At 45.2% G+C, this 15,809-nt stretch overlaps 1 protein-coding gene across 11 annotated transcripts in view; it reads left to right on the top strand.

Annotated features, from left to right (window-relative positions):
• Positions 1 to 9,602: 9,602 nt before the first annotated feature.
• Positions 9,603 to 15,809, top strand: part of RAPGEF5 (Rap guanine nucleotide exchange factor 5) — a 254,427-nt gene continuing 248,220 nt past the window's right edge. For all 11 annotated transcript variants that reach the window (XR_010120057.1, XR_010120056.1, XR_010120059.1 and 8 more), the window contains exon 1: positions 9,603 to 9,952. Coding sequence is in view for 3 of the 11 variants with exons in the window: in XM_063636307.1 (XP_063492377.1) it covers positions 9,722 to 9,952 (231 nt within the window). In the remaining 8 variants the exon portion in view is untranslated. The remainder of the gene's footprint in view (positions 9,953 to 15,809) is intronic.

The following is a 15,809-nucleotide window of genomic DNA, read 5'->3' on the forward strand; positions in this document are numbered from 1 at the left end:
AGGTTTCTAATTTCTGTGTGGGCATGACTTTGAATCCTTGTTTCCTTTTCCACTCTCTCTCCTATTTTCCTGGTCCAGGCCCTGATTTATCCAGGGCATCATTTCATTTGCCCCTTCTCTTTCAATCCTATAAGAAAGGCAGTGCTATCTGTGCAGAGCTTTAAAGTGTGCAAACAGTGTTACAAACACCACTTCATTTAATTAGCACAGAAATTCTGTACACGGAATGCACTGATACAAATAGCAAAAGAAAGCACAGAAGAAGCTTCCATGAACTTGATCTTACGGATTACCATTTTAATACTTCATGCCTGGGATCCTGTAACCTGCTTTGCCGGCTGCCCAGCTTTCAGTGTCTCCCTATTCTAAAGCACTTTACATATTGATGCTAAAATCATCTTCCTTCCCTGCTGATCTGAACATGCCACCATCTGGTGTCCATTTATAGCCTCCCATCACCCATGGGATAATGTACTTTCCTACAACCTCAGAAACTCTGCATCTGCTGAGACCTCTGTCTTGCTTTCCTTAACTTAGGATTGCAGTGTTTAGCTAATCATGATTTTGTTCATTCATTTGTTCATCCATCCAGCATTCATTCATGCGTGCATTTATTTTCTTATAATCTACTATATGGTAGCCACTGTATTAGATGCTAGAGGGAAATACAAAAAATAATAATTTCTGCCCTCAAAGGGTTTATAATCTTGCATAGGTGAGATGGGCCAATCTGACTTAATTCAAATGCAGAGATAGACTATGATAACATGGGTGGTAAATGTGGAATCATAATTTTAGGTAAACACTGAGGTTTACCAAGGAAGAATTAATCCCAAATGGAAAGAACAGAGAGGGCTTCTAGGAGGAGATACTGTTTGACCTGTGTAAGGATGAGTAGATTTCCACAAGCAAAGAAGGGACATGATTGTCTTGGCTTTCTTGCTGTCTGTTGCTTAAGGTAGTTCTCTTATTGCCCTTTTCCTCTGTCTTCTTGGGCATTCAACCATATAGATTTTTTTTTTTTTCCAAAATGTCCTAAGTACTAAAGGGCCTGGTGAATTTGCACAACTGACTTTAAAAAAGAAATGTCCAGGATGGTGGTAGTAAACAGCATGTGAAATGGCATGAACAGACAGACTTTTTTTTTCAAGATTATTAGTGAATGAATAGAAAATGAACTTATAGGGAGGAGCCCCCATCTGGCACCCATGCCTATCAGCCACTGTCTCTGGCTGGAGCCACCAATGCAAATTATATAAAGAAGGTTTATCATCCCCAAGGGGGATATTTGCATGATGCATAGTGCGTGATGTACTACAAAAATAATAGCACAGTGTCACACAGGTTTGTCATGAACGGTCTGATAGCAGATAGTTACATTTATGATTCTTGAAAATGGAAATAAAATGAATAAGGCTTAACATTTTTAGGTTGGAAACATGTTTCCTTATTTTGCTACATTTCTCTCAATTGCATATTCATTCCATAAGATAACATAAAAATAGAGTTAGTATCAAGTACTCAAACCGTTCTGTCTGGCATTCTCAGCAGAGGCAGCACGGGAAGACTTGGGTTTCTCCTGCAAGGATCTGCTTTTTGCTCTCTTAAAATTAAATGAGAGAAGCCACAAAAATTAGATGAGAGAAGCCATAAGAGTCACTGCCTGAAATTCCATACAAATGGGGATGGAAAGTCACCTGCAGCATGTTCTTCAAGCTTAGCAAGGACAGAGTGTCCCTGCTACTCCTCTATCCCCTGAGCACCCTGGTATAGCTCCACTGTTTACCGCTGTGATTTTGAACACATGGCTAGCAGAGAAGGGAAGATGGAGCCGCCATCTTGAACATGTCTAGACCCTAGTTCCTGCTGGCATTCACTCGTGCAAGCTCCCAGCTTGCTTGTCTCTCTCCACTCCTTTCTTTTCAGTTCTAGCTCACCTCCTCCTCTTGCTGGTGGGAATTTCATCTGAGCACCCTTTAGCTGGTATAACTACTGTATAAAACTAAACCCTCAAAACCGGCTTCCCCTACCTCTTTGACTTCTCTAAATCTGGAGCCATTTTTAAAATTTTTATTTTTAAAAATAGGTAATATATTCACATGTTCTAAAAAACAAAAAAATATAAAAAGTTGTACATGAAAAATCTCCCACCTTTCCTTTCCCCACATGCCCAATTCCAATGACTTGAAAAAGTTTCTAGAGTTGCTTCATGCATGTACAAAAATGAATATAAATTTCCATCCTTTTCATTCACAACAGAGTATGTTCTTCACATTTTTTGAGCCATGTGTCCTGGTCATCTATTGTTATGTAACAAATACCTCTAGACTTAGTGGCTTCAAACACTTTATCATCTCTCACAGTTTGGTGGGTTGATGGGGCTTAGCTAGGTAGTTTTTTCTTGAGCTCCTTACGTACGATTGCAGTCAGGCATCACTAGTACAGGAGTCATCTGAAGGCTCAGCTAGACTGTGTCCAAAGTAGCTCCCAAATTGGCAGCAATTCATGTTGGTTGTTTACTGGGAGCTCAGCTGCCAGTTCACCTCTACGGGGCTTCCATGTGGCTTGGGCTTCTCCCTGCAAGGAGGCTGGGTTCTGAGTAGGCACATCCCAAGACCAAGCAATCCAAGACAGCAGGAAGTGGAAGCTGCCAGGCCAACCAAGGGCTATTTACAGAACAGGTGAAGTCACCTCTATTTATTCTATTGGCCAGATCATTCACACGTGAACGGCTACATGGTCTGGGGCATATACCCAGGATTCATCCTCCTGTGCCAGGAAAATTTAGGACACGAACACACATGAGGAGTTTAGGAGTGGAGGTTTAATAGGCAGGAGAGAAGAGAAAGAAAAACAGCTCTCTCTATAGAGAGAAGGAGGGGGGTCTTCCCAGCAGAAAAGACTGGCTGGCGGTGGACGTGCCGGATTTTATAGTTCGGCTTGAGGAGGCAGTGTCTGATTTACCTAGGGCTCACAGATTGGTTTGATCAGGTGTGACGTTTACGTAGTGTGTCCAGAATTGGTGGGTTCTTGGTCTCATTGACTTCAACAATGAAGCCGCGGACCCTCGTGGTGAGTGTTACAGCTCTTAAGGTGGCACATCTGGAGTTTGTTCCTTCTGATGTTCAGATGTGTTCAGAGTTTCTTCCTTCTGGTGGGTTCGTGGTCTCGCTGGCTCAGGAGTGAAGCTGTAGACCTTTGTGGTGAGTGTTACAGCTCATAAAAGCAGTGTGGACCCAAAGAGTGAGCAGTAGCAAGATTTATTGCAAAGAGTGAAAGAAAGCTTCCACAGTGTGGAAGGGGACCCAAGCGGGTTGCCACTGCTGGCTCGGGCAGCCTGCTTTTATTCTCTTATCTGGCCCCACCCACATCCTGCTGATTGGTAGAGCCGAGTGGTCTGTTTTGACAGGACGCTGATTGGTGCATTTACAATCCCTGAGCTAGACATAAAGGTTCTCCATGTCCCCATCAGATCAGTTAGATACAGAGTTATCGACACAAAGGTTCTCCAAGGCCCCACCAGAGCAGCTAGATACAGTGTCGATTGGTGCACTCACAAACCCTGAGCTAGACACAGGGTACTGATTGGTGTGTTTACAATCCTTGAGCTAGATACAGAGTGCCGATTGGTGTATTTACAATCCTTGAGCTAGACATAAAGGTTCTCCAAGGCCCCACCAGAGTAGCTAGATACAGAGTGTCCATTGGTGCATTCACAGACCCTGAGCTAGACACAGGGTGCTGATTGGTGTATTTACTATCTCTGAGCTAGACATAAAGGTTCTCCACATCTCCACCAGACTCAGGAGCCCAGCTGGCTTCACCCAGTGGATCCTGCACCGGGGCTGCAGGTGGAGCTGCCTGCCAGTCCTGCGCCGTGCGCTCGCACTCCTCAGACCTTGGGTGGTCGATGGGACTGGGCACCATGGAGCAGGGGGTGGTGCTCGTCGGGGAGACTCAGGCCACACAAGAGCCCATGGAGGGGGTGGGAGGCTCAGGCATGGCGGGCTGCAGGTCCCGAGCCTTGCCCTGCAGGAAGGCAGCTAAGGCCCGGTGAGAAATCAAGCACAGCACTGGTGGGCTGGCACTGCTGGGGGACCCAGTCCACCCTCCGCAGGCGCTGGCCCGGGTGCTAAGTCCCTCATTGCCCGGGGCCGGCAGGGCCGGCCAGCTGCTACAAGTGCAGGGCCTGCCAAGCCCATGCCCACCCAGAACTCCAGCTGGCCCGCAAGCACCGTGGGCAGCACCATGGGCAGCCCCAGTTCCTGCTCGCGCCTCTCCCTCCACACCTCCCTGCAAGCTGAGGGAGCCGGCTCCCACCTTGGCCAGCCCAGAAAGGGGCTCCCACAGTGCAGCAGTGGGCTGAAGGGCTCCTCAAGTGCCGCCAAAGTGGGAGCCCAGGCAGAGGAGGCACCAAGAGCAAGCGAGGGCTGTGAGGACTGCCAGCACTCTGTCACCTCTCAATCCCCCCTCTAAACAGGACACCCAACTGCTGTTGGGAATTTGGCCGATGACCACTCTAGCTACTTCCTGCTGGATAGGGGAGAAGAAGGGGCCCTGCAGTTGTAGTGTCCTTCAGAGAGGAATTCTCTAGGCCAGGGGAAGTGCCAGCGGGTCGGTCCAGGGGTCCTCGGTAGAAGTTGTTAGTTGAACTCATTTGGGGTTCCATTTGTAAGACCATCTGTAGCTTGATGGCCTCAATTCTAGAGGAAACAAATTTGACAAGAAGGTTAAAAATACAGGGCCCAAAGGCGAGTAACAGCAAGATGGCTGCCATGGGACCTAGAAAGGGGAGAAGCCATGTTGCCCAACTCCAGAGGTTGGTATAAGAATTTGAAAGGTGTTGTCTGATTTCAGAAGCCTTTTCCTGTAAATGCCGGGCAGCATCTCGTACTATCTCCAACTGGTTAGTGTAAAAACATCACTCTTCCCGTAAGAAGGTGCAGAGTCCTCCTTTCTCAGCAGTGAGGAGGTCTAGGCCTCGGCGGTTTTGGAGAGTCACTGCTGCTAAAGAGTCTATTTGGGATTGTAAAGTAAGAATAGATTTTGTTATTTCTTGCAAACTGTCTGAGAGGCAGATATGGGGTGAAGATCCACATAAGTAGAATATGCCTTGGCTGGGTAGACAGAAATTTACCCTGGCTTTTAAAGGAATGGGATACACTGTTTTTTCTTTACAATAGCATGTGGGGAAGACTGGTCGCCCCATGCTAATCTTATTATGCAAATGAATTCTCCCTTTGGCCTGCACCATCTTGTCTGCTCCTCACTGTACACATGGCTAGGAGAAAAGGGAAGATGGAGCCACCGTCTTGAATATGTTTAGAACCTAGTTCCTGCTGGCATTCACCTGTGCAAGCTCCCAGCTTGCTTGTCTATATCTGCAGCTTGACTTTACAGGCTGCTTTTTGTTAGAAAATGATTTGGTACTGCTTTTCATTATAAAGGAAAGTCTTTCCAAGGACTCCCATACCCTTACTATTTGCCTAAGTGATTTCTTCTTAACTTCTATATCACAAAGTCTGCTCAAATTCAAAGAGACAGAGAAAGAAACTCCATCTCTTTATGGGGGAGTGGCAAGATCACACTGCAGAAGAGCTTGGAAGATAGGAGATGCTGAACTGTCCATCTTTGGACAATACAATCCACAACGCCATCTGAAGTATTTTTCTACTGCTCCTATGCCCAAGGAGCCTTCTTTTGTACTGTCTAACATCTAACCCCTCATTTCTGTTTCCATTGCCACAATGAATTCAGGCCCTCATCACTTTGTAGCTAGCTCATTGTCAGAGCTATCTTCCTGTTCTCCAATTTCCCTATCCTGCCAATAGCCCTTAAAATTTCTGTTTTCTCACCATGGGTCTTTACACACACTTTGACTTTGATGATCTCATTCTCTTAAGTAAAATTCAGCTCTGGTACTCCATCCTCTAGGAAAAATTGCAAGTGGCTGGCAAGTGGTCTCGTTGACTTGTGTGGTTGACACAAATATGATTTACATTAAAAAAATTTTTTTGGTCAGGCACAGTGGCTCACACCTGTAATCTCAGCACTTTGGGAGGCCAAAGAGGGTGGATCATGAGGTCAGGAGATTGAGACCATCCTGGCCAATATGGTGAAACCCCATCTCTACTAAAAATACAAAAGTTAGCTGGGTGTGGTGGTGCGTGCCTGTAATCCCAGCTACCCAGGAGGCTGAGGCACGAGAATTGCTTGAACCCAGGAGGCAGAGGGTTGCAGTGAGCCAAGGTCATGCCACTACACTCCAGTCTGGTGACAGAGTGAGATTCCATCTCAAAAAAAAATTATTATTATTATAGGTAAATCATAGTTGTACATATTTATGGGATACATGCGATGTTTTGATACAGGCATAGAATATGTAATGAGCAAATCAGGGTAATTGGGCTATCCATCACCTGAAGCATTTGTCATTTCTTTATGTTAGGAACATTCCAATTCCACTCCTTTAGTTATTTAAAAATATACAGTAAATTATTTTTAACTATAGTCACCCTATTGTGCTACCAACAGTAGATCTTATTCATTCTAATGTATTTTTATATGATTTACATTTTTATAAGCTTTCATCATGCAAAATCAGATTTTGTATAGAAATCCAGATAAAGCTGTTTGAAAAACTTAGTTCTCATATATGAAATAATTCAATTATTCAACTCATGTGTTCTAGATACTGAACAAAAGAGAAAAGAAGCCCTGTCCTTATGTCATATACATTTTAGTTGTAGGGAGGCAGACAATAGGCAAAATAAATAAGTAAAATATATAGAATATGGATGGTGGTAAGCTCTGTGGGGCATTGGGAAGGGGATGAAGAAAGGAATGGATAGGAAAGACTGCAATTTAAAATCACACGGTCATGGAAGTCCTCACTGAAATGGTGATATTTGAATTTAAAAACTGAAGACATTGACTGAGAGAAATGTGGATTTCTAGAACTGCACTATCCAACAATGGTAGCCACTAGCCATATGCTGCTATCTAAATTTATATGAATTAAAATTAAACAAAGTTAAAAATTCAGTTCCTCAGTCACCCTAGCCATGTTTCAAGTGCTCAGCAGTCACATGTGGCTAGTAGCTGCAAAATGGATAACAGAAAATGTGCATCATTGTAGAACGTTCTGTTGGACAGCATTGCAGAGGACTCTCATTCCAGACAGGGCACAGCGAGTGTAAAGGTTGCCTGATTTGAGTTAAACAGTGACGTGGCTCTTCTGTGTACACATCCTACTATTCCTTGTTGTTTGCCTGTTTTTATCCTGAGGCTAAATGGCATTTGTCATTTATCACCTTAACCTAAACCAATTTTCCAAAGGCCCTTCTTGAACTTTAGACACTTGGTCTGTCCCATAAAATCTAAGGAATGTTGGCCTTGCATTGAGCAACTGTGTGAAGGGGTTTGAAGACCAGGAACCTGGACCAGGAGACGGAACACGTGTTCTATTTTGGAGTAGAGTAAGTTCATGGTATGATTCAATTTTGTCATCAGGGGTGATAGGGCACAAGCACCCACTAATCTGAGTGTCCTGGAGGGCTTCTAGTGGGCCAGGTGTTCACCCTTTAGTTGTATGTCATGGGGAAGTTGGAGGTATGGGGGTGAGTGGCACTCTGGGGCTCAAGACAATGACCAATTACCAACTGGAGCTGCAATATCTTAACACTGTAAAAACGGATAGAGTCTGACATGGTAACATACAAATGCAATTTCAGCCTTGGATAAATGTATGTGATAGGTATTTGGAAACTGTAATGGACTATGGAGTCCTATTATATAGTCCTTTCCAGTTAACACACACAGCTTAAAGTGACAGGGTTTAAGGCCTTCTGCAGTGTGTTACTAGCATCCATTCTGGTATTTTCTCTCACTTCTTCATTATGTCATCTTTCCCTTCACTAGCATGACATATTTTAAGTGCCCAGTGAGTTCTGTGTGATACCACCTTTGTGTTTTTCTCATGTCTTTCTCTCTCTTTTTTTTTCTTTTTTGAGACGGAGTCTCACTCTGTTGTGCAGTGGTGCAATCTCGGCTCACTGCAAGCTCCGCCTCCTGGGTTCACGCCATTCTCTTGCCTCAGCCTCCCAAGTAGCTGGAACTACAGGCGCCCGCCACCATGCCCAGATAATTTTTGTATTTTTAGTAGAGACGGGGTTTCACCGTGTTAGCCAGGATGGTCTCGATCTCCTGACCTCGTTATCCGCCCACCTCGGCCTCCCAACGTGCTGGGATTACAGGCGTGAGCCACCGCGCCCGGCCTCATGTCTTTCTTCCTTACTTGGAGGACACCTACCCTCCTTCTGCCTGGTTGAATCTTCCCCGCTCACCCTTAAGGTGCAGTTTAAACTTCCTTCCTTTGGTAGATTTAGCTTTGCCCATCCCAGGCCAGAAGCATTTCTCTCTCCTGTGGCCTGAAGTGGTCTTACCTACACTTACTTGGCAATTAGCAAGAGTACAAGTGCAATATCTTTGTTTTTCTGGATGTTTATCTACTCCTAGGTTAAATCTTACCTTCCTTAAGGGCAGAGGTCACAGTTCTTTCCTCCTTTTTTGTTACATGGCATGTTTTGATACATATTTGCCAAGCACCTACCATGTGAGTGGCTGAGGGCACAATGGAAAACCAACTCTGGACCCTGACCTCCTACGATTCTTGTCATTTTTTAAAAATGTGAATAAGCTTATTCAACTTTTGTAAGTCTTAGACAAAGATGCGGATCCCAGCGCCCCACTGATGAGAAGTGAAAACCCTGGCTGGCCCTTGTTGAAGACAGATTGAGCTGGGATGTGAACATTCACACTCCCTGGCGTTTAAGGCACTGCTGGAATAGTTTCACTCTCAATGATCCAGAATTCCTGCCTCCTGGAAGGGTGTAAACAATGATTCACACCACGGCAGGCCTTTACAGTTCACCAAGCACATTCATCACAGCAGCGGGCTTTCAGGGAAGGTCAGGTTCTGACATGCTAACAGAGATTCACCTTCAGGTCACCAGACTTGCAGCTACTCTGCTCAACACCTATCATAACCAACAAAAGTTTTCTCCCTTCGTCCTTTAAGGATGGGTGTGCCAAGAAGGGTCGGCACAAAGCAATTCTGCCTCATGGTGTTTGCCTTGTAGCGTGCCTATTTTGAAGTTCCTTGGCCAAAACCTTTACTAGGAGTAAAGATTACGATGAGGGGCCAGGCTGTGCAAAAGGCGCGGGAGGGCGGACGACTCTCCAGCACACTTGGTTGAAGTCCAAGTCCACCCCTGGCTATTCGAAGAAGTGAAGCAGGACTTTTCAGCCTAAGGGGTAGGGGGACAGGGGGAGAGGGCAGAAGAGCGGGTTTGCCGGAGATTCTGGGAATTCTGCACCTGTGGATGAGCCGGTGCCCAAGGTGCCCTCTTCCTCCAGGGTCCCGAGTGGGAGATCCGAGGGGGACAGGTCCCAGGCAGCGTTCGCAGGCGAAAGCGCGGGGCGGGGCGGGGCGGGGCGGGGCCGGCGCACCTGGGCGGGGAGGGGAGGAGAGAGGAGGGGAGGGGAGGTGCGCTGGGCTGAGCCTCGCGGGGGCTGCGGCGCGCGCCAATGGGCAGCGACTGGCAGCGCGCCCTGCGCCCGAGCCGCAGTCGCGCCCTCTCGCTTCCTGGCGAAGGCGCGGACGGCGCGCGGAGGCGAGCGCGGTGGAGAGGAGCCCCAGGCGCCGCAGCGCCGTCAGGGCATGAGGATGGCCGTGGGCTCCGTCAAGATGCAGCCGCCGTGCGAGAGCCCGGCCCTGGCCGCCGCGGCGGCGGTGGTGGCGGCAGACGGCCCCCTGCGCCGCAGCCCCAGCGCCCGGGAGCCCGAGCGTGAGCAGCCGCCGGCGTCGCTGCGGCCGCGGCTGAGGGACCTGCCCGCGCTGCTGCGGAGCGGGCTCACGCTGCGGAGGAAGCGGAGCGCCGCTGGGGGCCGGGTGAGTGGCCCGGCCCTGTCCGAGTGGGCACGGGCGGCGCGCACGTGTAGCCGGCGCCCACCCCCCGGGCCGCAGAGGGGGGCGTCTGGAAGTTGGGGAGGTGGCAGAAGGGACGCCCTTCTGCCGTACTCGGCTGAAGAGGGGCCCGGGACGGCGGGTTTTGAGGTGCCACCCCTTGAGCGACGGCTTTCCCCGGCTCCCCACCCCCCCAAGGTGCACCTGACTTAACCCCAGGGCCCCGGGATTCAGGCTGCGGGACCGGGCATCAGCGGAAGACGAGCTGTTTGCCTCTTCTGGGAGGGGAAGCTGCAGGTGTCCAGCGTCCAACAGCCAGCCAGCCCTGTCCCAACCGCAACCTTCAGGCCCCACGAGCGGCATCCCTGTTTGCAGGACGCATGCGACGTGTGTGCTTTTTTTTGGAGGTCCTGTTGCAAGCTCTGGGCATTGAGACTGGTTTTGGTGGTCCCCACCGCCGAGGGGGAGACCCAGGAGTCGGAAGCTGTTGGGTGAGCTTCCAGTTCCTGGGTTCCGGTGTCTCCAGCACTTAATACTCCTGGACACCCTCTTGAGCAGGAGGGTGCACGCCCCCAAGAACCTTCAATATTGACTTCCTGATGGTGTGTTCAGATATGATTTCCTGGTGAAGGAGTGTCCCTCATTGAGTTCTAAGTGCATCTAATGACCTGAGCAGGTCAGGCATGTTTTGTATTTTTAAGAGAAGCAGGAAGGTCTGCTGATTGTCTCCCGGGATCTTTAAGAAGCCACCTAGGAGGCCCCGCCAGGGCCTCAGGACACAGAGCTGACTTACTCAGATTTCCCTGCTCACCAGGGTTTGGCGGCACCTTTGGTGGGTTCTACTCATCTTTTAAAAATTTATTATTAAGTGGTCTTTAATGAGAAGCTGCATCAATGTGGTTTTTCTTTCCTGTTTGGCTGTAATTTTTAAAATGCAGTCTTGTCTGACTTAAGACGAGACCTTACTGGGAGACTTACAGCACTTTCAGAGATGGGTTTGTGTAAACTTGAGAGTGAGGGATAACCACTTGTTTTGATGCTCCCTCCTTTGGGTAGGGAAGGGTCTGAACTGATGTAGGTCTTCAGCTTCTCGAGGCTGCATCTCTCTTTTCCTAGGCATTTTCCATCTCAGGTGGAAAATGGTCCATCCCAGGTCCATCTCAGAAGATGTTCTGAAGATTCTGTGGGTGTGATGGGACATCTTAAAGTCGGTGACCCAGAGAGTTTAGGAATTGCCCACAAATGGCCTTAACATGTGTGGCATTTAGGATTGCCTGCAAAGTAAGTGAGGAAATGTGTCCCCAAGATGTGGTGTCGAAATAAACAAGAACTGGAGTTATAGACTTTGCAGGAATCTAGGGAAAAGTAGGTCAAATTATGTTTCTATTATCCTTGACGGTTACTTTTTCATGGCACAGAATACTGAAGACATGAGGGCCGCCAGGCAGTCTGTGACAAGAATTGCTGAGGGTTTCTGTTTAAATAGATCTATAGTATTTATTTGCATTCATACTCATGTTTCTTGCTGTATGGGATGGTGTTGTGTACCTTGTCAATATACCTATTTAGTTTTATTTTTTAATTACTCTGAATGTGGTTACCTCAAATAATGTATGCTTTATTAACCCTCTTTGATTCTAATACTGTATTATTTCTTTTTGGGACTTCCCAAACACATTTCGTAAGTTCATGGCCAGTTTTTATTGAAGAAAGATTGTCCGTTTTTCCAATGTTGGAAACCCATACTTTTTGACTTTATTTGACTGTTTATTTACCCTTTCTTCTGCCTTGGAACCACCTTTGTGATTTTGGAATCTTCCCCATCAAAAGAGTAGGAAGGGGGTTGAAAGAAGGAGAAAAACAAGTGAAATATGAACTTGTCTTAGGTAGCTCAGGCTGTCATAACAAAATACCATAGACTGGGTGGTTTAAACAAGAGGAATTTATTTTCTCACAGTTCAGGATGCTGGGAAGCCTGAGATCAATGTGTAGGCCGATTAGGTTTCTGGTGAGGGCTCTCTTCCCGGCCTGCAGATGACCACTTTCTCGTATATCCTCTCATGGCCTTCCCTTGGTAAATGCAGAGGAAGAGAGGGCTCCCTCTTCTCATAAGGCCACTAATCCCATCATGAGGGCCCCACCATCATGACCTAGTCTAACCCTAAATAATTCTCAAAGACCTCATCTCCAAATAATGTCACATTCAGGGTTAGGGCTTCAACATAAGAATTTTGTGGGGGGCATACACTTAACAGTTCAAAACACAGGGGTTTTGAAAGAAAGAGCGATACAAGTAGAATATGTATCAGACTGGTTGGTTGGTGACTTGTTAGCATCTGGGATTGTCTGGTTAACCACCTTGGATTGGGCAGTGATGCTAATGCAAACAAATCATGGCTTGGATCTTTTTGTAGACCTTCAGCTTTGTGTCTCATGGGCCGTACCTCCAGACTGGGGCTGTGTGACTTCAGGGATAAGTTAACAGAAATCCATTACCACTAGTAAAGACACAGTTTTGTGCGTTACATAAGTTGGTTGAGTTTTCATCTCCTATATTGACCAAGATCTGATTTAGGAATATGTGCGGTCCTTATCCATGCTGCCCTGAGCTCCCACAAACCTGGACAATCTGACATCAACTGACATTAACAAAGTTCTTTGTGGGTTGTGTTGCTCAACCCAGGTGCATTATAGGCTTTTTTTTTTTTTTTTTTTTCCTGAGACAGGGTTTTGCTCTGTCACCTAGGCTGGAGTGCAGTGGTGTGATCACAGCTCACTGTACCCTCGACCTTCTGGGCTCAAGCAGTCCTCCCACCTCAGCCTCCTGAGGAGCTGGGATACAGGCACACACCACCATGCCTGGCTAATTTTTTTTTCCAATTTCTTTTAGAGACTGAGGATCTCACTATGTTGTAGGCTATCTGTTACTAGGAAAAAATCAAACTGTCATTTGGTTAATATGCCTGAGTTCCTTGGTTCCTCCGTTCAGTCACTTCTAGTTGTGTTGAATTCAGCATGCATACTGGTTAAGACTCTTTGCACTTCTTTAAGACAAATGAGGGAAAGACTAAGTTGTACATTGTGGGAGGGCCCTAACTACCTCTTAAAAATCAGTAGCAAAGTAATGCACAACCTGAGTTCCTGACAAAACCCTTTAATTTTTTTAATTCTATAACAGAGATTATGAGAGAATGGTATAATGAACACTTATGCTTCAACAGTTATTAGCATTTTGCCAGTCTTGTTTCATTTATTTTCCCCCTCCCTACACTTTTGTAGGGGCTAGTGCATTTTAAAACAAAATTCTATACATCATGTTGTCTTACTCACAAATTTTTCAGTTTATGGTCCTGATAAGGACATTAAAAACAACAGCAAAACTTTGCCTTTTTCACACCTAAAATATTGATAATTTAAAAATATAATTTCCATATTCAAATTTTCTCAAAGTTGTCTTTTTACTTATGATTGTTGGAAACAGGAGCTAAACGAGGTCCACATATTGTATTTAGTTGTTAGGATTTTAAATCTATTTTATTTTATAACAGCTTCCCCTCCCTTTTTTCATGCCAGTGATTTGCAGAAGAGAGTGGTTCATTTGTGCTATAGAACATCATACTGTCTGGACTGATTCCTTGTGGTGATGTTTAGCTTGTTCCTCTATTCTCTGTTTCCTGTGATCTGGCAGTTAGATGTAGAGGTTTGATTAGATTCAGGTTCAAAGACAAGTAACCTTCATTGATGATGCTGTGTAAAATCTATTGCATCACATCATGAGACACATAATGTCTGGATATCTCTCTTTTTGAGATGGAAAGATTGATTCGTGAGTTTAGGTAGTGTCACTTAGCTGTCTGCCTTCTACTTAATGATTTTAGTATCACAGATTGTTGTAGCCTAGATCCTTTTCATTAGGGGGTTGCAAAATGGTGACGGTCTAAATCCATCATTCTTCTTGCATTTATTAATTGGAATTCGGTCTATAAAGAACTTTCCCTCATAAATTATTTAGGTCTCTTGAAATTCACAATGTGTAGGATAGACAGGGAAAAGTCTTAATTTTTTCCTTTTATCAACTATCAGAGTAATGATTTGGTGCTTTAACAACCTCCAGTGAGAACCAGTGAGTTTTTTTTTTTAAGTGTTATTAAGAACGTATGAATCTTAATGTATTTGTTTCTGTCACTTCAGTCAATATCCTTTTTGGTGCTTGGTTTATCTTTGTCTCCTGTATACTTTTTAAATGGCCAGTAAACTCAAATACCTTTCTTACTTTTCTGGCACAAGATATTCTAAGTGTATCTTGTCCATACTCTGCTGCTCCTGACCTGAAACCCTGAAATCAGCCATTTTCCCAAGGAGCATTGTTGAATTTTTTTTTTTTTTAAACTGATAAGCGTTCATTTCCCCATCTTTTACCTCTCTTAGTGGTTGCATTATTTTTCCCTTGGTCTTAAGCCTCCTACCTTACTTTTTTGTTTCCTTTTAAATCTTTCTCATCAGGTTGTTTCTAAGACTGATATTTTCCCCCTAATAAAAGAACTGATAACAGCTATTCCCTTTTTCTATATATACTGTCAAAATGCTGGGACTGACTTATTTTGGGCTTTGGCTGCTGTGATGTTTTCTGCAGCCTCTGCCACTGTCTTCAATGTCTTGATATCTGTTTCATTTACAGCAGCCAGAATGATTCACCAGTTGTGCCAAATTGCTCACCAAAGACCTTCAGTGATTCCCAGCTTTTGGATTGGCCATCAGAAGGGCCTAATTCTCTTTAACCACCCTTCACTAGCCAGGGTTCGTATGGCCTGTGCTCTTCAAAATTGAGAAACTGGGAAGAACAGCTGGTAGCCCTCTGAATGAGGTTCTCTCTTTTTCTTTGCCCAGATGATTCCCTCTCAAAAAGGAACAAAGTATCCCTTTCCCTTTGTCCAAGCTGGAGTGCTTTATCTCTGACTCAATACCCTCTGCTGCTAGAAACTTGACTTTATTGATTGAGAAATAGAAACCGATCCAAATTATATACCAGTATGCCCAATGTATCGCCATTTTAGGAACCTATTTTACAGGCAAAGCATGTCATTTATTCTTTGTATTTAAATTGAAATCAATGGCTAACATCATAGCACTTAATTATGTACCCTGCATATTCTGATATAAACTTCAACTCTCACTACAAGCGTATGAGTTAGATGCTGCTATTTGCATTCTACAGATGAAGAAACTGAAACACAGGTGTAATTTGCCCAAGGTTACAGAGTGTGTGCCAGAAGGGAGGTTTGCATCTAGGTATCCTGTTTCCGTAGAGCCAAGTCCATGCTCTGAATTAACTTTAGTTTTCCTCAAATGCATTGAGAGGGCAAAGGGTCTATTTACTCTAAACTATGATAGCCTTATAGTACCTGCTGATATTATCTTACCACTCTGGGAGAGGTAAATAAATGCCATTAATAATGTCAGACTTTTAACTTTTATTTGAGCACACAGAAGCTTATTATTGACATATTGGGTTTAGAGGAAGTGGGGAGAAGCATTGTGGTTATAGGTGAAAGGTAACTAATATTTACTTAAATTAAAAATAGCTCAAGATCAGCCTGGGCAACAAAGCAAGACCATGTCTCTACAAAAAAAAAAATAAAATAAAGTAAAATAAAATAAAATAAAATACAAAACAAAACAGCATCCATGTGTCATAAGCAAAATCAGCCATGCTCACTTGATCAAGGTCAATCCAAAAACCTTGTGAATTCACCCAACTTACTTTGTTCTCATCTGCTTATGGCAGCCAGAAGGTAAGGCCATTAACAGAGGCATGCATCTGCCAGGAAGGGTGAGTCAGATC

The sequence above is a fragment of the Symphalangus syndactylus genome, chromosome 3 (assembly GCF_028878055.3).
Source record: "Symphalangus syndactylus isolate Jambi chromosome 3, NHGRI_mSymSyn1-v2.1_pri, whole genome shotgun sequence".
Lineage (NCBI taxonomy): Eukaryota > Metazoa > Chordata > Mammalia > Primates > Hylobatidae > Symphalangus > Symphalangus syndactylus.